This window comes from Empidonax traillii, unplaced genomic scaffold, assembly GCF_003031625.1.
Source record: "Empidonax traillii isolate 1590-97213 ecotype Southwest subspecies unplaced genomic scaffold, ASM303162v1 scaffold1566:size175904, whole genome shotgun sequence".
Taxonomy (NCBI): Eukaryota; Metazoa; Chordata; class Aves; order Passeriformes; family Tyrannidae; genus Empidonax; species Empidonax traillii.
The window spans coordinates 38,038-59,714 of NW_020956759.1; the positions used below are offsets into that span (position 1 = coordinate 38,038).

General features: G+C 37.7%; 1 protein-coding gene across 2 annotated transcripts in view; it reads left to right on the forward strand.

Annotated features, from left to right (window-relative positions):
• Positions 1–21,677, forward strand: part of LOC114070462 (CTP synthase 2) — a 61,145-nt gene that overhangs the window by 36,048 nt on the left and 3,420 nt on the right. The window contains exons 14-18 of one of the 2 annotated variants that reach the window (XM_027907897.1): positions 8,550–8,646; positions 10,536–10,591; positions 12,231–12,327; positions 15,149–15,293; positions 21,404–21,409. In XM_027907897.1, the coding sequence (XP_027763698.1) occupies positions 8,550–8,646; positions 10,536–10,591; positions 12,231–12,327; positions 15,149–15,293; positions 21,404–21,409 (401 nt within the window). The remainder of the gene's footprint in view (positions 1–8,549; positions 8,647–10,535; positions 10,592–12,230; positions 12,328–15,148; positions 15,294–21,403; positions 21,410–21,677) is intronic. The other variant, XM_027907895.1, reaches the window with a different exon arrangement.

The window sequence follows — 21,677 nt, forward strand, 5'->3', positions numbered from 1 at the left end:
TGATGGAGGTAGCATGGGTGCAACTGAGCAAGCCAGTTGTCTTTTTAAACGCTTTCTGAACTTGACCCCTGATACCTTATAAACGCAATTAAGGAAAGAAAATTCCAAAGAATTCTTGTAATTTGATGTTGAAGGGGGTAGAGTTAGTTTGCTGGGGGGGAGTATCTCAAGAAGTGCAGAATTAAATTATGATCTGGACATAATTAGGTTTTTGGAGGAGGCAGAACAGACAAAGTGAACCAGAAAGTATTCTCAGAAGTAAAGACAATGTAGTTTCTCTGTGAAATTAAAAAAAAAAAAAAAAAAAAAAAGGATTGTAGGCTGTAAGTCTTTTACCAGAATTAAGGTTCTTCCAGCCAAGATGATCTTTGGCCAGCTGAAGTTTCTCGAGTGGAAGCAGGAAACTATTTAATGTAATGTAGAACATGTGACTCAAAGCATCTGTGAAATGGCTGGCAGAGGTAAACAAGGTAATTAATCTCTTCTGCGGTAATAATATAAATCATTTTGGTTTTCTGAAGCTGATGTGTACTGGATTGGATAGATAGTAATGAAGATGCCAACCTAGTTTTTTGCAAGATAATCTAAGTGGTCAGAGTTGCATGTAACATTGTAATTATCATCCTGTGCTCTCTTTTGTTATTGTCATTGTTTGTTCTGATATAGTTTACAATAGGAAACCATAGGATTTAGGAAATCTTAGAATTAGAAGTCAATGCCTCAATTACCCTTATATGATATTTGGTATTTGCTTTAGTTCTTCCAGTCCTCCAGCTGGTATGAGAAGTGTTTTGATGTATGTGTGACAGAGAGGAGAATGACTCATGGAAGTAATCTCCACTGCTGCTATTGAATTCATGGGGGAAACAAAATCCCATTACTTGTTGCTGGAGAGCTTTCTAGATGTCCATTCTGTATGCCTATTGAGATATCCAGCATTCAGATTGTTCTTTGTTATTTAGGAAAAGTTACAGGCCTGAAAGATCAGATAGGCCATGATACTTTTATTGTCTTATGCATGCCGTGGAAGACAAGAGTAGTAATTAACATTACAGTGATTTTGCCAGAGGCTTTCTGCCTAGAAATTCCCTGATTCAGTATGTCTGTTCTCCTCTTAGTCCATAAGATTAACATTACTAGAATGTCTCAAATTAGTAAATGAAGTGGGGGGACTACTAAGTAGTGCAGTGATCAATTTCATTTCATTTGGTAGCCTTGTTAAGGGGAATAAGTAGTAGAGGTGAGGGTGCTGGCATGACATTTAAACAGGAGTTTAGCTAAACCGGAAGCTTTCAAAGAAGAAGAGAGAAGGAAGACAACACAAAGATGCATGTGAAATATTTCGAGATATCTGCATGGTGGATACGAATCTCTATTTAAACAGTAAAGCTGGTCCTGCTTGCCTTCCAAAACCAGGCAAAAATGAGAACAAAGAAAAAAATGAGGTGGAAGTGGGAAGAAGCATAACTATACTGTAAATTAGTATGAGAACTACTCTCACCTTCATTATTTACATTTCTTCATTATCTACATCTATTTTAATTTCTACAAAGTTACAGCTTAAATGTAAAAGAAGAGTTGAAAAGAAAAGAGGCTTGTGCATCAGTACAGATTGCTTCAGTTAAAGGTTCCAGTGGTTGGTATGAGCTGGTTGCTTTTGCGTGGTTTTGCAGAGTGGATTCAGCTGAGCTTCTTGTTAAAAGAATCAAATTGGCACAAGATTTTGGCACTGCTGTAGAGCAACATTTACTTTCACAACTGTGTGCAGTTGTCTACAACTTTAGTGGTATTTTTTTTCAAGGATACACAACCTGCAAAATACCTTGTAACCACTTAACATGCTTGCTCAGCAGTGTCTTTAAAATATTTCAAGGTATTTTCTCACTACTTTGTCTTTCCTTGGGAACATGGATTGTTTTATGTGTTTTTGTTCTTCAAAGTTAAGAGTTAAACACTAGGGAACTTTTTTTCTAAGTGTATTGTTTTTCCTTCTATTCAACTGATTTTTATAAAATGTTCACCTCTGAGAGATACCAATGTAGCCCAGCTAATAGAAAATTCCCTTTTTAATGTAGAAATGTCAGATTTTAAATTCTGGCGTTCATTTCAAACCATTGTAGTTTATGGTCTGCCCCTGATCTTTGGGCATAATATGCAGCATGATATCCTAATTGGATTGACTGGTACTGGGCTACTTCTTACGTATCTGTAGCAGAGAAATCCTTATGGAGCTAGAATCCTTTATTTCTGTTTCATTTGTTTTCTCCAGATTCTAAATAAGGCATTTTCTTGTGTCAGTATCAACCAACGTGATTGTACTTTTTTTGCCCTTGAGTTTAAAACCTCAATTTAATGAAATCTCAATCAGATGTACAGTAACTAAAACTAGTTGGTGAAATCATCTTAACTGGTAGAAGTTATTAATCTCAGTCAAGCCTGTGTTGTCAGATAATGTAAAATATATCAAAGTGAACCACAAAGAGAATAAACTAATTTCTCTTAAAACAGAGGTTAAACCACAAAAAAAAATAGATATATTTAGAATTATATTCTTAAAACTGACATGGATTTCAAGCTCTGGATAGCATTTTCACTTCTTTCACTTCCTTTCTAAAAGAAATGACTCAGTTTCTGCATCCGTGTTTATCAAGTACCAGATCATCACTGGGCAGATCTGGAAGGTGAACAGGATGTCAGGATGATTGGTGACACCTTTTCGGGAGACAGATCAGTGGTTGGAATCCAGGCAGTCTTTCTTACTCACAAGTCTGGTGGTGGACTGATTACTTTAGGGAAATGGGATGAAAAACTAATTCTCATCTTCCTTGTGAGGATACTGATTTTTATGGCAGATGAACGGATGTTTTGTTCTAGGATAGTGCAGATCATGGTACTGAGCATTGTCTGAAAGCCGATACCAGTAATCTTCAGTGGAGTAGTGACCCCTTGAAATAAGCAGTTTGCCTGCTTACTTTCCTTGAAGTAAACAATTTTGCTTCTACCTCACTTGCTGAAGGTGGTGGTAATTGGTAATGAAGTGATTCTAATGAGTATTGCCATATTAATGAATGAGAAACAATTGCAACAGATGTTTGCTCATGCATAACTCAGGGTAGAGCAAGTACAGAACACTGGAGCATGTTGAGGGTAAAACATCTGCTATACTTTATCTCTGCTAAGGACAATCTCATGCCTCCTTGGCTACTTTGCATTACTTATGTAATGGGGCTTGGATATAATAGTTCTCTGAGTCAGAGACCATCAAGCATATTACTGTTTAAACAGTCTCAGGCCGTAAGTGTTTGATTATCCCTGTCCCACCTTTGTGGCGGGGGTGTTTGATGAAGAGAACACCAAGGCCCTATCTTATTCTTTAGGTTCTTCCCTCTGCTTTAGGATGCTCAGAGACACTGACTTGCTTCATACCTTCCTACTTCTGATATACCTGATGTGGATTTAAGTGTGTTTGGTAAGGGCAGAATTTCACCTACTAGCAATTTTCATTGCAGATTTCCCCTTTAAAGGTAGTGACAGAGTTCTGATTTTTTTAAAGATCTATGTGGTAGAAAGAAGGATTTCTCCTAGCTACAGATGTGCAAATCTTTCTGAAATTCAATTACAGTCATTAATTATAATGTGAGCTGGACCAGTCCAAAGCCTGAGAGTACTCTTCCACTTTCTTTTTAGTTATTCAAGTCTGTTGCAAATCCTGCCCTTCATGGCGTAGCGTGACTGGCACTCCAATGTGTTTCTGTAGCCAGCACTGTCTGACCCTGTTCCTTTTGCTAACACTAGGAGTCTGAAACTTTCTACTTGATAAAGTCTTTAAGTTGATTCTGGGACATGTGTTTGGAATAACTAGAATGAGTTCTTAAAATGCTGTTAAGTAATATCTGTATGGACTTTGTATGTCAACATCTCCATTAACATCCTAAGTTCACTGCACTATACATATGAGTGAACAAGCACTGTTGGAAAAAGATGTCACACCCCTTATGGCTTTTTCTGGAGAAAATGCTACAAAACGTTCTGTACCAGAAATTCTGCTTGTTCAGGCAAAACCCTTCTTAGAGAACTTTCAGACTTGAATGAATTAAATGCTGTAGGGCAGTTACTTGGTTCTAAAATAGGAAACAATAAATCTCTGGAAAAGAGAGTCACCCGGATTGGAAAGTAGTTGACAGTAGTATGCTATGGGATTTTAAGAGTTTAAGAAATTTAAACTAGTGTTTGCTGGAATGTTTGGATACTGTGCTATAGTTTAGTGAAGATAGTAGAGGACAGAACTTTTCAAGCTAGTTACTCATATCAATATGTGACTGCATGAATCAGCTACTGATCATTTCTTCTTTGATCTTATATATGATGGTGGTCATCTTTTTAAAAACAAACATTACTTCAGTCAGAGTAATGGAGCTCTGAGTAGTCTGAAATCTGTTAGTGGTTTTGTGAGAACTGTTTCAGTCCTAGAGGGCTGAATGCTTTAAATAGTTGAGCACAGACGGGGTTTGCTTGGAACTAGGATATCTTTGGGGGAAAAGGGAGCAAGGGATTCAGACAGATGTAGTCCTTGCACCCTCTTTCAGTAATTGAAAATGCAAAAACCTGTTTTATTAATGAACAGGGAAGGTGTGTCTTTTTGGTTTACTTGCCAAGTTGGAAGTTGTCAGTACCACTCTTACTGTTGCATCTGTCAATATTTTCTTTAAAATGTTTGTACTGTTGTTTCTGAAATGTTAGTATAAACATCCTATTTGTAAGTGTCTGGGTCTGTTTACTGATAAACCTGTGATTGATTGATCAGATCAAATATAACAAGTACTGACTAATCCTGCAGAGAAATGATAGAAGAGTCCATAAAAGGATAAGTTCCTTAAGTTCGGGCTGAGTCCTTGACAGTTTATATTGCTGGATTTTTTTTTTTTCATAGTCTTGTTCAACAGGGGTTAATATTCATCAGTACCTGTCTCTGTATTCACTGCTCCTGTCAACTTTCCCTCTGCACATCTCTTGTGTGCCAAGTGTCTTAGAGCCTCTATTCAGTGTTCAATTAATCTTTAGGGTTGTGGCATCTCCTGATGCGTTGATCAGAACTTACATGTGTAGCAATTTATTTCAGCAGTCACAAATTATTTTCTCACCAGTCAAGGGTAAAAAGAAAAAGAAAAACCCTCGTAAAAACATGTTTTCAAAGCTGTCTTACCCATGAGTTGTTCAAACCAAGGAATGCTCCCCTCCTTCCCCAACTCCCAAAAAAAGAAGCCTTCAAACAAAACCCAACCAGACACCCCCTACTCCCCACCTTCCTGCTGCCAAGGTAACCAGGGTAGATGTATTTCTCAAAATGGCATTGCAGGACGTGGGGCAAAACAAAGATAAAATGTAATGGTCCTGGAACAATTACTAAAATGGTAGGTGTGGGGCTTTCAGGGCCTTGGTTGCTCAACACATGTTGAGTGTCAGGGCTTGAAAGGTTTTCTCATTAGCTTTTATACGTTTTCTATCAACAATGGAACAATCCAAGCAGTAGATTTCTGAAAGAAGATTGCGGTTCATGGGTAGTTGAAGTTACTATTCATCAGTAACATGATTTAATACTGATCAGACTGTTTCATATTTAGAATGTGCTTTGTGTTATGTTACAATAATTCATTATGTATTTCGTGTTGGCTGTCTGGTGTAATACATGATGTCTGTAAAATCCCTGTAGTGTTGGCAGTTTTCAAAGAATAGTAAGAATAATGCATAGTAAGAGCAGATTTATTCTGTGTCAGGAAGCATAAACGCTTTGAAGAATCTAATCAGTTGCACAATTGTTCAAAATGACCACCACTTGAAAGTTCATGTTTTTCTGATCGAAGAAATTCTGTAAAATACGGCAAAAATATTCATTCATACGAGTTGCCTTTGGTTTTCATACTGTTCTTGGGCTGCAGAGCAGCAGTGCCACTTTGGTGCCAAAAACTTCTTGCACAGACTTTGTTGCAGTGAAATTCATGTAATATACAAACACTGAGGGATGTGCTGTGATAGTTGAAGAAGGAAGAGCTGAGAGTATGGCCATAACCTGTTTAAACTGATGTGCTCTATTTAATGAACAGGAAACTATGTATTTGTTAATTGATGTTTCTGAATGCATTTAAGTGCAGTAAACTAGTGAAATCTGCTAAGAACTGCTTAGACAGGTCCCCTTCACTTGGAACCAAAGTTTTGATTGAGGAGTTTTAAGACCTGAGCAATGTCCTTCAAGAAGTTACTGCCCCATTCACTTTATCATATCACCATATTTCTGTTCATGGCATTACACTTTGAAGTGTTTTGATATAATATCTTAGTATAGCAAATACTAAAAGGTGAAAATAGTGACCTTTTTTTTTTTTTTCCTGAGCAAGAGAAGGAGTGAACCCCAAACAGCTGGGTGTTACCATGATGCAGTTATGAAAATTAGACCAAAACATCATGCCCCAAATTCTTAGGAATTAAAATCTAAAACTGATGGTAGAGGAGAGCATTTAGCTGCCTGATACACTTTTGAGAATGAAAGAATGTCTAATCTTGACATTAGCCTCCAAACTTAAGAAAACCCAAACTAATAAACAAAGAAACCCACTTCATTGCTTTTCTCGTCAACTGCAAATACTCATTAAACAGCCTTTAAAATGAAAATGTTGTAATTAGAAGAGGAATGCATATACTTGAGATACTCAATCAATTGCTGGTTTTTGCCACTTCCTCTTCTTTTAACAAGAGCCAGTAGCACATCTTTGAGGTTATCTGTAGTATGGGTGTAAGTAAGTAAATAACACCTCAAGAAAAACTTATGTTTGATTTCAGAGGGTCAGAGTGTTTGACATACACACACAGTCTAATGTATACATTCTTACTGCTTCTGATATCTGTGGGTTTTTTTGTGGCCACTGCTTCAGGAAAAAAAGCAAAAATAAAGGGAAGGAAATAAAATCAGTCAATCTAATTTTTTTTTAAAGTAATAAGAACTCAATGAATGCTCTTTTTATTTTTTAATTTGTGGGGGGGGTTTGTAGCTTCATAGTCCTCACCTTTGTGGTCTGAGAGGTAATTAGAGGATTTGTAATATCCCACTGGTTTGATCACAACTCATGCTCATGACATTTTATAATGAGTATATAGCTTATAAATAACATTTTGAAGGTATAAGGTTATACAGAGATAATTATACAGCTGAAATGCATTGGCACAAGGCCAAAGGCTAAGCACTTTCCACCATCCCTCCTAAATTGAATAACTTCATTTTATGAAGTGTATCATCAGAAATTGTTTTCATTACTCCCAGAGGGCAAATTAAGGTTAATAAAAATCCAATTCCAGATTACCCATACATGTGAATATTTGTACTTGTAGAACCTTTCTTTGTCAATTACATTCCTCACTGACTGTGTATATGTGAATACAAATACGTAGGGCAAAGTTTCAGCTCACATTTCTACAGTTTTGAACTGTTTTAGCTCTCTGAGACAGACCTCCTCTAAACTTGTGATACCCTGCAAGATTTTTCAAAATGAGCAAAACTGAGCACACTCCTTCTATGAAGCTGTGGTTGTTTAGATGCCCTGAATCCCACCATCCCGAGTTTCACTTGACCCACATAGCATTCATTCAACCCATCTGCTTTGGTCCTCAAACCCATTATTGGTATGGTCTCTTCTTTAAATGTTGTGTTAAACAGGATAGTCTTCATACTTCATACAAAGTATTTTGTGATTTATTTAGCAATCTGAGAAACCCTTTAGTAGAGGCGAATTGAGGGGTAGGCTTTTCCATTTCACTTTGATAAATCAGTTACATATGTAATCTGAATTAGCGTATTGGACTCACCTTTTCATACTCTGCTTTTACAAAATTATAGTCTTACAAGTGTCTTGTCTTCACTCTGCTATTGCATGCTCTCCTCTTCTTCCCACTTTCCAAAAAAGAGGTCGCCTTCTCATTGGATAAGACAACTGCTTCTGGCTCTTAGCATAGGAAAGAACATTGCGTATAAAGAACAATATAAGAAATGGCTGAGTATACAGAAATATTTACCCAGGATAATCTTTCAGCCTCTAACACTGTGTGTTTGAGGGGCTTAGTTTTTCAGAGATGGTGTCTTTATCAGTGGGTGGATATTTCTGGTCTATGAATTTGAGTTTTTAAAAATCTATGTACTTTCATAGCACAAAGAATAGCTTTGGGCAGAATTATCCTATTGCTAACATTTTGGTATATTTTTTAAAAGAAAGGGATTTTTTTCCACAACAAAGTTAAATTAAGAGATTAGTAAGTTGCTTTTGTTGATTTTTCCATTAAATGAAAAAGTCTTTCACCAATTAGTTAATATCCTCAGTCTATTACAGTGCCAATATTGAAGAACAAAGCATTAGAAAAAAACAAAGAGAGTTAATAATTGGGAATACTTGTTGGGAAAATATATGAAGTTGCCTTTTACAAATCTATGCAACCTGTTAGGCAGTTGTGGTTTGGGGGTTTTTATTTGTTGAATGAAACTATGTCTAAACAGCTCTTCTCTACAGGTTATTGACATGCCAGAACACAATCCTGGAGATATGGGTGGAACGATGAGACTGGGGAAGAGGAGGACTGTTTTCAAAACAGAAAATTCTGTTTTAAGTAAGTAATTTTTCTACTCTTGTGACTTGCTCTTTGGATTGGAGCTCTGTAACATGGAAAAGCAAAAATGCCGAAGCACATTTTGTTAAAGGACTGTAAGGTCAAGCAAGCTTTTGGGTGACAACTTCCCTGAGTTCATTCACTCTGATCCTGTTCCCATATACATTTACTGAGGACTGAAATGTAAAAAAGAAATGAGAGACATCCATAATTCCCAGTGAAACTGTCTGTTAAGAGTCCAATGCTTTAAATAAACAATGAGGAGAATGTTGAGATAACTGAAATACATTTCATGGTAGTTTAATTCATTGTATTTTTGGGAAGATCAGAGTGCTTTCCTCCTGTTTTCTTTATGAGCTGATGTGTGGACTGTGGCTTCTTATCCTACCCCTGAAGCTTTTTGGTAGAACTAACCCAAACTCCTACCCCTTATGCTCTTCCCAGACCTAAATGTTGCTTCTCTAGAGTTGCCAGTGCACCTCAGCCTTAAACGTCACGTGCCCTTGCTGCCTTAGTCCTTACCTTGTCTTGACAATGTTTGCTTGTAGCCAGGCCCTTCTTAACACCAGTCTCTGATCCAGCACTGCCTTAGGCCTAGAAAACAGTGTTTCCAGCCCTGGAAACAGTGTTTTTTTGGGGAAATTGAAGTAATGCTTGTCTCATCAACCCATTATACAGGAGTAATGTAAATGATGCTGTAAATGTGTAAAAAGTAGTTTCTTGTTCCCTGATTACATATGGCCATATTTCTTATATTGCCCTGCCCCTGACATTGATCTCAACTATTACTATATTTAACTATGCTGAACTTAAGGAATGCATCCTTCTCAACTTTTTTTAAATGACACCTGCTTCATTTAATTAAAAATGCACCTTTCTAGAGAATGCTCATGCTAGTGATCTCGCTGACTTGGGTGATACTTTTCCTAGGTGTGATATAGATACGCACAAGTTGTTCTGTGACCCAGACACTTTAAAAAAATTAATAAAAATTAACAAATGTTGTAACTCTTGACCAGTATTATGAATTGTTTAGATAACGATATTTATCAAAGAACCATAAAAAACTCTGGTGTTTTTCTAATGCTTTACAACTTGAATGGAAATAATGGTTTTTAAGAGATGGTTCCTTAAAATTACCGCATGCACCACTTCTCATAAAATTGCAGTACTATCATTTTATGATTTTTGGAAATGTTCTTGGCAGTCTGGTTCTTGTACCAACCCCTTAGCAAGGTAGTAATTCTAATGACCTTAGGGTAAATTGAGAGCAAAGCCTGAGCCATGATTGTAAGTGAGAGATATGATTGTAATCTGGTTTACTGTGTACCTCTAACTTATTCCTTATTGCCGTGAAATCTGGAGTGTTCCAGATTACACAGGGGACTGCAAGAGTCATTTGGGTAATGAGATCAGGAAAACAGAAAAAAGCAATATTCTCTGTTTGTTCTTTGGAGGTATTACGCCAGCTGCCATGCATAATCTATTAAAATGGAACAGATGCTACTAAAAGCCTTCCTTCCCTGCACGTTTTGTGTACCACTGTTGTAAAACCCTGAAGGGATTTTATATTACTTTTTCGCTCAAACATTTTTTAATTTTATTTTGAGCTTTACAATTTAAATTAGTTAAAGCATGTCCTTTAGACTCTAGTCTGCCTAAGGTATTTCTGGTCAAGGAATGTTGAGTAAGACTCCTGAATAAACTCAGGTGATGCTAAATTAAAAGCAACTAGTCATCACTCAGGAAAGACAGAAAGCTGGAGTGAGATGAATAGTGCCTTGTTATGTTTTACATATGACTTTTTTGAGGTTTAAATTACAAGAAATAGTTGTAACAACTATTAAAGCAACACATTAGCATTAATTTATTTTTTGTTGTATATTCAGGGAAGCTTTATGGTGATGAAACATTTGTAGAGGAGAGACACAGGCATCGATATGAGGTAAGCACTGCTAATGTACTTTGTGCTCAAAAGTTAAATCTTGAGCAAACTGTGTTTTTATTGGTAAAAAGCTGATGGGAGTTTTCTTACATAAGCGTAAACCAAAATTTACTAGTGGTTAGATGGTATAATTTAGATTGAAGGGAGTCTAAGTATTCTGGTCCAGCTCCCTATTTGGAGTTGGGACAACTTTAAAATTAGATCATGCCACTCAGGATTTTGTGCCATCTAGTTTTGAATCTCTTTCAAGAGAGAATTTCCACAACATCTTTTGACAATTTGTTCCAATGCTTAAACACTTCATTGTGAACTCTATTTCCCCTTGTATCTAACAGAATTCCTTGAGCAGTTTGTCTTTTTAGTCTCAGTCATGTGCTGTGCATCTCTGAGCAGAGTCTGTCTCAGTCTTCTTTATATTGTCCCATTAGATAGTTGAAGTTAGCCATGAGATCCACTCTTGGCTTTCTCTTTCCTAGGCTGAACAAATCCAGCTCACCCAGTCTCTCCTCCCGTGTTGCATGTGGCCCAGCCTCTAACTGTTCTGGTTGGACTTCCTATGAACTCTCAATATTGTTTCAATCTCTTTCTTGTATTGAGGAGCCTGAGAGTAGACACAGTATTGCAGAGGTGTTCTTTGAAGTGTTCAGCAGAGGGGAATAATGTCATGTACTATTTCTGTGTTAGAGAAGATGCAGTGTCTAGCAAAAAGATCTTGGAGAGCAATATCAGAGATTCTTGTGAAATATTTGAAAGGTAAAGGCTTGTAGTCCTTAAATGCACTGGCCAGTTTGGCTTATTTAAAGACTTAGATTATTTTTACATAGTGCATATTCTTTCACGGTCTAAATGTAGGCAGACTTCAGACATCTACAATTCAGAGGCTAATTCACGTCACTTGCTTCCTACCATCCAGTTGTGTACGTCCCTTGTTATGTGTCCACCTTTCTGTTTGCAAACGTCTGGGAAAAGCTGTCCAAATACTTTCAAAATACTGTCATGAGGACACGGGGTAAACTCCTAGAGTTATTTCTGAGGTAGTTCAGAAGGGGCCTTACTCCATCAGTGTCTTGAGAAGGGCCTGAACTATGGGATGTGTGCATTCTGTAACTGATTCAGACAATGTTATTTCCTTAAAATGTGGGAGGAGAATGTAATGGTGGTAAACGCGCTCAAAGTTGGAATATTAACTGAGTGGTAAGAGCATCATCAAGGAAATGAGACAGCTCACTGCAGAGCTGCTCAGTTTGAAGGAGGAGCTGAACCACAACTTGTGTCATAACCACTGAAATGCAGTGTTCAAAGAGGGACAAAGAGAGTGTTCTCTACACCCGGTCTAGTGGGCCATGGGAGAAAGGAGGAATGCAAGCTGCTCAGAATCAGGAGGACAGTAAGCAGAAGGGACCCTGGCTTTAATCTTTTGAATGTTGCATAGTAACTTTTAAAATTACTGATTCATCTCTTTATTTAATAAGCATGCACACTTTTACAAATTTATACTGGAGAGCTGTTAAAACAAGAAAGCAAGAGTTCCCAACCCTTTCCCAATTCTTTCCATTCCTGTATGCATGCTAAATTATGGTTAACTACTACTGTTTGTTAAAACCAAGAATAACAATTATTATTATTTTCAATTTTTCAGGTGAACCCAGAATTGACTCACTGCTTTGAAGAGAAAGGTTTGAAATTTGTTGGCCATGATACGGAGGGGAACAGAATGGAAATTATTGAACTGGAGAGTGAGTGTCCTGTTTGTAGTACTTTTTGCATGTTAAAACTGTATAAACTATAGGTTGTTAAATGACATGTAGACACAATATTAAGCTGTCATAACTGTCATGACATAAGCCAAGATCATGTTGGGGGATACTGCTGACTAAAGTATTACAAAGGGTGAAAATTAAGAGTATGTTAGGAAAAGTCTTACACTTTGCAAGGGCTGTGCATATATTTGATTACCAGGGACAAACATGCTCCTTTTCTAAAAGGTCATAATTTTAGCTGGGGGGATTTGGCTGTGTAGAATCATTTAGTGATTTGGGAGGTCATCTAGTACAACCCTGGGCTTCCACACAGAGCTACATTCAAATATAGGTCAGGTTGTCAAGAGTTCTGTCAGTCAAGTTTGGGGTATCTCCAAGTATGCTGTTACTTGGACTTCACTCACCACTACTTTTTGAATACAGCAGTCTGACCATTTTGTCATCTGCCCATAGTCTCAGCTTCCAACTTGGATGCTAGAAAACCATATCCAAAGCCATGTTAAAGTCAGAATTAAGGAAGACTTCTGCTTTCCCTGCATCCAAATACAGACTGTTCTCAAGCTTGTGCTAAACTATCTTCCTGTCCTTCATGTATCTGGAAATGCCTTGGAGGAGGATTTGTTTCATAATCTTGACATAAACTGAGGTTAGACTGACTGTTCTGTGGTTCCTTGGATCCTTCTTTTTGTCTTGGAGAAGGGCACGGTAACTACCTTATTCTGGTCATCAGGGACCTCTCATGATCGCCTTGGCTTTGTAAAGATAAAACCCAGCTTCACAATGACACTGCCCTGCTCCTTAAGGACCCTCAAATATTCTTAGTCAGGTCCCAATAACTAATATGTGTTCAATTTGTTTGATTATGTGAAATATGTATACATGCAATATAACTAAAGTATAAAACATTACTAGAGTGTATTACCTAGAAAGGCTGTGAAATCTTCATCCTTGCAATGGAGACCTTCAGAGCTTGTCTAGACAAACTGTCAGCAACCTGATTTCTCTTTGAGCTTGTCCCTGCTTTGAGAAGGTAGGAATAGAGGCCTCCCAAGGTGCCTTCCACTTACTTTGTGTCTCTTTCAGTTACCCTCTGGTTAGAATCATTGAAAAACAGTGTGAAAATTAAATACAAAGGAAGCTCCTTTCTTACATGGAAGTGATTCAGAGAGATGAGTGACACTTTGGAAGTCTAGTAGATTTGGACTAATTTGCTAAGTTAGACAATGTCTTTTCTAAAAGATTCTGAAATAAAAAGGACCTACACTGTATATGTTTTTTCACTGATGCACACAATAGTTCTTCAAAACCATCCTTTTGATTTTGCATGTATGTTTTGTTAACTCCTTGCTCTTAAGTCACTGTTGGCTAAATAAGTATCAGGCACCCAAAGGTGCAGGCTACTCTGCAACATTTTTTTCCTTTTCTGGTCTTATGTGACCCCTAATTCCCATTGGTCAAGATAACCTCCATATATAGAAACAAAAATTCATCATAAGAATACATTATTAGCCTATGGAGTACTATGTGTTGCATGATGCACCTGAGAATTAATTTTATGTACTCCATGGTGTGTTGTTATTTTGAACCAGGTTTGGAATATAGACACCTACTTAGAATGTCAAGCAGCTGCACCACAGAGAGTAATCTGAGAGCAAAGAATACATGTGAATTCATAAACTACTAATTGTCATGGGTGTTCTTGGTTAGTTTGTCCCTTGCCTCTGTTACACATGCTGCTGTTGGGAGGCTACTTTGCCCTGCATGAAACAGCTTCTACAGAGAACATCGTGAAATAAATCAGGCAGAATTTTTAAATTGCATGTTACTGTGAAAAGAAGAAAAGCAGGAGTAAAACCTGGAATTATTTTGTAATGGGCTGCAAGGAGACTCTGTTTACTGAAGAAAAACAATCATCATAAGGAGTAGGGTGGGTTGGAGGAGAAGCACAGAAATAACAGTACACCCGATAGCTTAGGCAAAGCTTTTCGGTTTTGGAACTATTTAATGCTTTGTCATTGAAGTTATGGGATAAATCTAGGATCCATTTTCTCCTTGAGATAAAACAGCAGAGAGAAGAATAGTATACTAGACCATATGGTTTTATCTTCCTAGAAGAAAAACCCTGATTTCTTTTTACCACCTACTCTGTACTGCAGAGAAATTCTTTGAATGTTTAGGATTATTTTGGAAAAATGTAGAACCAGAGGAAATTTGTAGCTAGTTTTGCCCAATGTCCTGGCACTAGAAGTGGTTAAAACAATATTCAGAGAAGGAACAGATGCTCAGCATGCAAGAGTACAAAAACATTCCTTTTTACACTTCTGAAGAAGACAGAAGGAGGGAGCAAAAACAGTAGTAGAAAGGTGCTCTGAGTGAGAAACAAAGAGCTGAAGATTTAAGAGAAGATGAAGCAGCATATTGTTCTGAATATATGTGCATGAATATTTTTGGAAACCAAACTATGATGAAAATAACATGGTAATTGTAACTCTGTGACTGTTCATCTGCCTGTTCCGTTCCCTCCCCCCACCTTACATGTTGGTAAAGATTTATTATCATCTTTTTTAAATCACAGGATGATTTTTCCTAATTTGTCTAACTAACTTTCTGCCTCTGTTGTCAGTAGCTTTTTGTGGAAAAAAAGTTCAAGTCTCCTGCTTCCTTACCCTTAAATTCATATGTAGTGATCTGGCTTCTAGACACCTGTCTGAAATCCTCAATATATGTTTTTTTTCTTGAAGTTTTTCTAGTATCTTCTTCCTACATAGTGTAGTTTTCTTTGACATCTGTCTTGTAGATCACCCGTATTTTGTGGGAGTTCAGTTCCACCCAGAATTTTCCTCAAGACCTATGAAACCTTCACCTCCATACCTTGGACTGTTGCTAGCAGCAACTGGGACACTCAGTGCATACCTTCAGCGTGGATGTAAATTATCTCCAAGGTAATCTTTCTTTGTTACTTGCCTGCAGTTTGAGAGTCACATTTTTGGAGGGACTATTTCATCCTTCAATTCAGAAGTCCAGAAGAGGAAGAGGAGTTCTTCATGTTTGTTTACTTGTTTCTGTACATACCTGTCATAAACCCTAGTGTAAAATAACATGCAACAGAAAACAGTTCCTGACTTTATCCTTTTCAGGAACTATTAGGGCTGAAGCCAGAACCCCACATTATAATCAGAAAGAAGTAAAAAACCTTCAGTAAATTCATGTGAAGTTGGTGGCTTCCTGTACTAACTTCCAGTGACAGTAGTTTCCTAGGGAAAGAGATTTGTTAGAGGATCAAGCAATGAAGTGAAATTGTTACCTACTTGTATTTGAATGATGATAACAACAACAAAGAAAACACTGATTTTATTGTGAGGTAGCCAGATAATAAATACTATCTTGCAGAGACAGGCCTGAAACAAAACAGTTGGGGTATCTTCAGACTTACGGAGGAGTTTGGATCTAGATCAAAAAAGCCATACTAAAACTCTGTCGTAACTCTCTTGGAAACAGAGGTTTTGATGTATTGAATGTAGCAGTATTTTTTAGCCAGTATTAGCTAATTCTTATTTATTTCAATTATATTAATAACAGTTACAATTTCATTGTAATAGCAATAATAGAACGGTCAGAAGGAAACTTAGGGTACAATAACAAAAATTTTAAAAAATCATAAAATGACTGAATAGTAATGCTGAACTGATGCAACTCTGGCATATTGACTTTTCTTCTAAACCAGGCACCAAACTTATTAGTTTTGTGGGTTGGGCTGCTTTCTTTTTTTTTTTCCTCTTGAGTATTGTGTTCTATTAAAATAAAGTCCTTTTGTTAAGTTGAGAAATGGAAATTTTATTCAGGTTTGAGTAATAATGGATAAAAGCCGAGCTAGACCAGACCAATCTGTTTTGGTACCCTACTGCTTTGTGGGTATATCAGTTGACTTTATAAATGCATTTCATCTTTGTTCATCCTGGTCAGTTGTGCGATAATGTACATACAAAGAGAATGATTATTTTTGATCTGCAAACTATAACTTGATAGAAATATTCCTATTTACAGCTTGATTGAAATATTCCTATTACCTTAACCTGTCATTGTTATTAGTGGTCATAACGTTAGCTACCTTTTAAAATCTGTGCTGATGCGATACACAGGTCAGATTGTTTGGTGCTTGGCAAGGGGCAGTCTTCGAGCGCAGTGATATTCTGTCTTTCCCTCTTTGTGAGTCCTCTGCCTCACGCTTGATCTTGTTTCTGAGATCAGAATATCTTTTCTCACACTGTTTCATCCTGTAGGTAAAACTGTTTATCTCTCTGAGATAAAGAAAAATAACCTTTTTTTTTGGATGAGTGATCTGAACTTGTCCTGCTAATTTAAATCCCTTAGCATTATAGCAACTATGCTATCTAACCTTGACTTTAATTTTCCTCAATTGCTGAATGTGCCACACTTTAACTTGTTTGAATTAATCATTAAAAAAGTATACACAACTCTTATTCATTATATTCATACAACAAACTCCAAACCTTAAACATTTAGCAAAGACAAAAATTCATACCCTAAAACTTATGTATAAAATTACAGATTTTACCATTTACAGCAATCAAGCAAAACCCCTGTGTCTTGAGGAAGAGCACTGGAATAGAAAAACATTTAGAGGCTAAAAGAGGAGCATTTTGCAGGGAAGAATGTTCAGAAGGGAATTTCAGTGCTAATTACAGCACACCCACTCATATTAACATGTCCACCTGCTGAGTGGAAAGGATTTCCAAAGTAAACCTTTAAACCCCAGAATGCTGGTTATTTCACTGAGCTGTAAAGCTAAGGCATGTCATAGCAAGACTGAAACAAATCTGGGGAGAGGATTTTCTGCACAACTCATCCAGCATTGCCTGCCTGAGTCAGTGTAGTCATGCTGTTGACTAGAGCAAAGATGTAACCTGAAAGAGAATTTGTGGAGATCAGCAAGTTGAACAGATTACCTAAAATAGGCTATTATAAACACTAGAAGGAGAGGTAATGACGAAGTCCTGAGACAAAAGGAAATATGTATTTCAGCATGAGAGTCTTAACAGGAAACCATTACCCCAAAACATTTAATAGCCCCATAATTAGGGTGCAATTTATAGAACATCTGACACCCGGACAGAAGCCCTAGCTTCTAAGCAAAGCTAGTAGTAAATTTAAAGATGCATTACAACTCCCAGGAGAGTGCCCTAAATAAATAAAAGTGAATAAACCTTCTCTTAAAATTTTGTGAGGCCTAGTCTGGTAGAGACATAGGCACACAGAGGTGTGGGCATACCTAGTTTGAGACTGGAATGTATCTTCTAGGGTAAACTTAGTTCACAGAAGCTTTGGTGTGTACAGAGACAGTCAAGAACTGAGCCAAGGATCAGAGTAACTCAGTGATGAGCTATTACTTAGTCACCTGAAGTGGTAGTTGGGCACCCAAGTTGCCTTTGTGTTTTCAGCCTCTCATGCTGTATGGCATGAGTGCCCAACCATCAAACAAAGCTGTGCACTTCATTTCCTTGTGAATGGTTTTAGATCATGACCTTTTCCACATCTTTCCATGGAAATACTGAAGGCAACATTTCATATAGAAGTGAGGCAGGTGGGAGGCTTCCAGTTTACATCTTTCATTTTCAAGGACAGAGAAAACTAGATCCACATGAGTCTCTCAAAGCATACAATACCACAAATAGACTGCTTTGTAAGAGAAAACAGAAGGCTTTAATAGCAAACTAGTGGATGAAGAGGGGAACTTCAAATGTTGGCTTTTACAGAGTCTTACATAGTTTCATTTGGAAAAAGTAATAAAAGCTGGCTTATCTTTGGGAAGAGTGTAGTATGCAGAATCACTGAGGTACAACAAAGCCGTGTTGCTGGTTTGTTTTGGTTTGTTGGGTTTTAGGTGTTTTTTTTCCCATAGCAAGTTTAGCATCAGCAGGCTTGCTTTCTTTCTTGTCCTCAACCACCATCTTTATTAATGGCCTACCAGAGTAAGCTAGAGTGCATTAATTAATTATGTTTGCAAATAATGTCATTTAAATAAGAGCTGAAAGCACTACTCAGAACAAAGAAATAACATATAAGTATGTAGGGAATTTAGAAATCTGTGGTGCATATAATGACATCTTTGGAGGAAGAGGATAAAAAGCTGAAGATAAATAATTTAAACACAAATGTTTAATAGGTGGGCGAAAATGTAGGGAGAGATGTTCCTAGGTGAGAAAGTGTGGGCAGCTATGACTACTGCCTAAAGAAATTTTTGCAGATCATTAGTTAATATACTAACGTGAGGCACCAATCCAGTGTCATCACATTGCATTGGAGTACTCTCTTGAATGGAGTACTCTCTTTAGTTTTAGGCAGGTTATTAATAAAAGATGACTTACGAGTTGTGTTCAGAGACAAGGAACAAAAGTGGCCAGAGAACAGAAGGTGTGGTGCATTAGAAAAAACCCCAGAAACCTCAGAAAATTTGCCCATGTGGTGCTTACTGCACTAGCATGGTCCAGCTATCTCCCAAATCAGCTCTGGAGGAAAGTTTGGGCTAGCACAGAACAGAAAACAACCTGTGTGACATGTTCTGGTGGTTGAGAGACAAAAGCAGTATGGGCAGGGCTATCTCTGATGTCCCCTGTACTTTGTCCCCAGTCAAGAACACATCTGGCACAGCATCTGCCATTGGCCAAATCCAGACATATCAGATTTGTGATTTGAATGAATCACATATCAGACGTGATTTGAAGACTGTCAAGAGAGCAGCAAGAGAGGGGCTGCTCCACAAAAGATGACAATCCAGGAGCCAGAGGTGGAAGCTGTTCTGGTAGGGAGAGGACCAGCAGGAGTTGGTACTGCAGTCTCCAGAGAAGGCAAGGGGTCTGGCTCCAATGACAGCCACCACTGGGGAAGGCCCCTGGTGAGGATGGTCTGGGCAACAAAGACTTCTTGTTACCCTCAGAGCTCTTACAGAAAACTATGGAGGAGTTTTAAAGGAAATCTTCTCTTAAACATAGTGACACTTAGTAATGGTTAGTTACGTCAGCTACTTTGTCGTTTAAGTGTTAGATGTTTACAGTGAAGACCCTTCTGAGCTAGTCACCTCAAGTCTTTTTCTGTAGTCATTATGCACTTCAAGGAGCCAAATAACTCGCTATAGTTGTTATGTGGGTTACATACACGTTATATGCTGCAAGTGCCTGTTTCTCTCCGTTGTAAGAAGCTGGTGGTAACTGAGATGAAGATGTTATCCTAGGCCCAGTTATGTGAGTGCAGGTGTCTGGCAGGTTGGGACTGGGGAGTCTCGGGTGTGTCCTGAGGGAATTCTTAATGAAATGGTGTTTTGTTGAACCATATTATTGTATAATGATGATCGTCATAATAAATGTTATATAATTTCTTTGACCGTGTAATGATCATAGAAATGTGCACTGAATATGGATGACTGCAGTTATAACCATTGCACAATCAAATACGCATTTATTCTAAGTAATGTTGTAATGACTGTAGTATCTTTAATAATTCAGCTTTTTGGGGAGGAAATAAATGATAATAATTGGCAGATTTCCTTTTGCTGGGTTTTCAAAAGCTAAACAGTTGTTTGTTTTAAATAACCACAGTCTGTACTAAATCTAATTACATCTATCTTTAATTTGCACTGAGAAAGAAATGCATTTAGCTTGGCTCCTGCCTTTGCAGGGCATAGCATTACTGTAACAATTGTTTAAATTGCTTACATTTCTGGAAAATGAGGTTTTTGTCAATTTTACATTAAAAAAAAAAGAAAAAAAACTCCTCTGAAACTGTCAAATACTTTGTTTCTAAAGAATGTGGATTTTCCAAGTGAAACAAACAGATTGTTGAAGGAGTACCCATTTTACAGTTACCTATGTTTCTTAATAAGAACATTGAAAGCAGGCAGTGTGGTGCTTTTGAGCAGCTGTTTGGAAAATATAAGTCTTAATTCTAGTGATTTTGCAGCTTAGGTGATGCATTCCAGCTACATGTCATGTGGCCCCAGCAGTCAGCTGCCTTCTATACCGTACCAATAGGGAATCTTTTCACCTGGCTTCCTTGCATGCTTTAGGCTGAAGAATAGCAGAAGGATGATGATGCTTCTCTCAGTAGAAAAGCAAGATCTGCAAGGGGCATTAATTTGATGATGGAGCACAAGCAGGGGAAAGCTCTTTTTATTGCTTACATCTTGAGAAGACAGGGAGCTGAGGATGAGTGAACTTCAAAACAAAACCCTGTAATGTAATTTCTCTGCAAAGGATGTTTTCTTTGCTTAAGTCAGGAAATATGTTGCAGTTCACTGCAAGGTGAAATGCCATCTAGGTACTAGGAGGTGTTCCATGTTAACTTAAGGTGTTTCACATTAACTCCAGTTAACTCTAAAGGGAAATACCAGCTAGGTACTGGTTAATGTTTCACTCTGCAGTGCATGTATTTCCATTAACTACAGCCAGAGTAGGTGTTAGGATCAAAGTGACCAAAATTCCTCATCTTAAATGCTAAAGTGGCTGACTAGGTGCAGTGACACTGCATACTCTTGAGTTGTGTTAGGAGTATAGCTGCTGGGGTTAGATCTTATATCTGGTGGCCTTAGATCTTCTCAGTATCTGCTTTTTGTTGGACTCCACGGTTATAAGAATGCCTCTCAAACCTGTGTCCTTGGGTGGCGGAGGATGAGAGTGCTGGGTGGGGTTCAGTGCCTATCTGCCTTCAAGAGATGAAACTGGGCAGTTCTCCGCTCACCTCACTGGTCCCTGAGCATTTTTCCTTAAGCATCTGACTCCCATACTTTGTTGTATACAGAGCTCTGGCATGTTTTTTTGGCTCTGACTGTCACTGGGCAGCAGAGCTAATTTAAAAAAAAAAAAAAAGTTCTCTGAAGACTTTGGTCCTAAATCAGGCCAGTCATAAGATTACACTGCTCTCTACAATCACAGTTTTACTCTGTTCTGTGGATGGTATTTGCTGTTTTGCTGTGATGTGAAAATACAAAACTGTTTAATAATACTGAATTTTTGTTCCATGTTTCCATGGGTACTTTCAGAAAAAAGTAAGTACAACGTCGGTGATTGTTGTGTTTGTCTGTGTGCATCTGGCATGCTTGATCATACTGTTAACAACACTTTCCTCACTTGAACTGTGTAATTGATTGCCAGCTGGTGAAATGATCAAATTGAGCATTTCACACTAGGCTGATATGACACGCTCTTTGTAAGAACCACATCAGCAGTGTGTGTGTCATGCAAAGAAAGGGCAGAACGCTGGAGGCAAAACCTTAATGTTAGGACAGCCAGAATAGATATGCTGTCTTATACAAA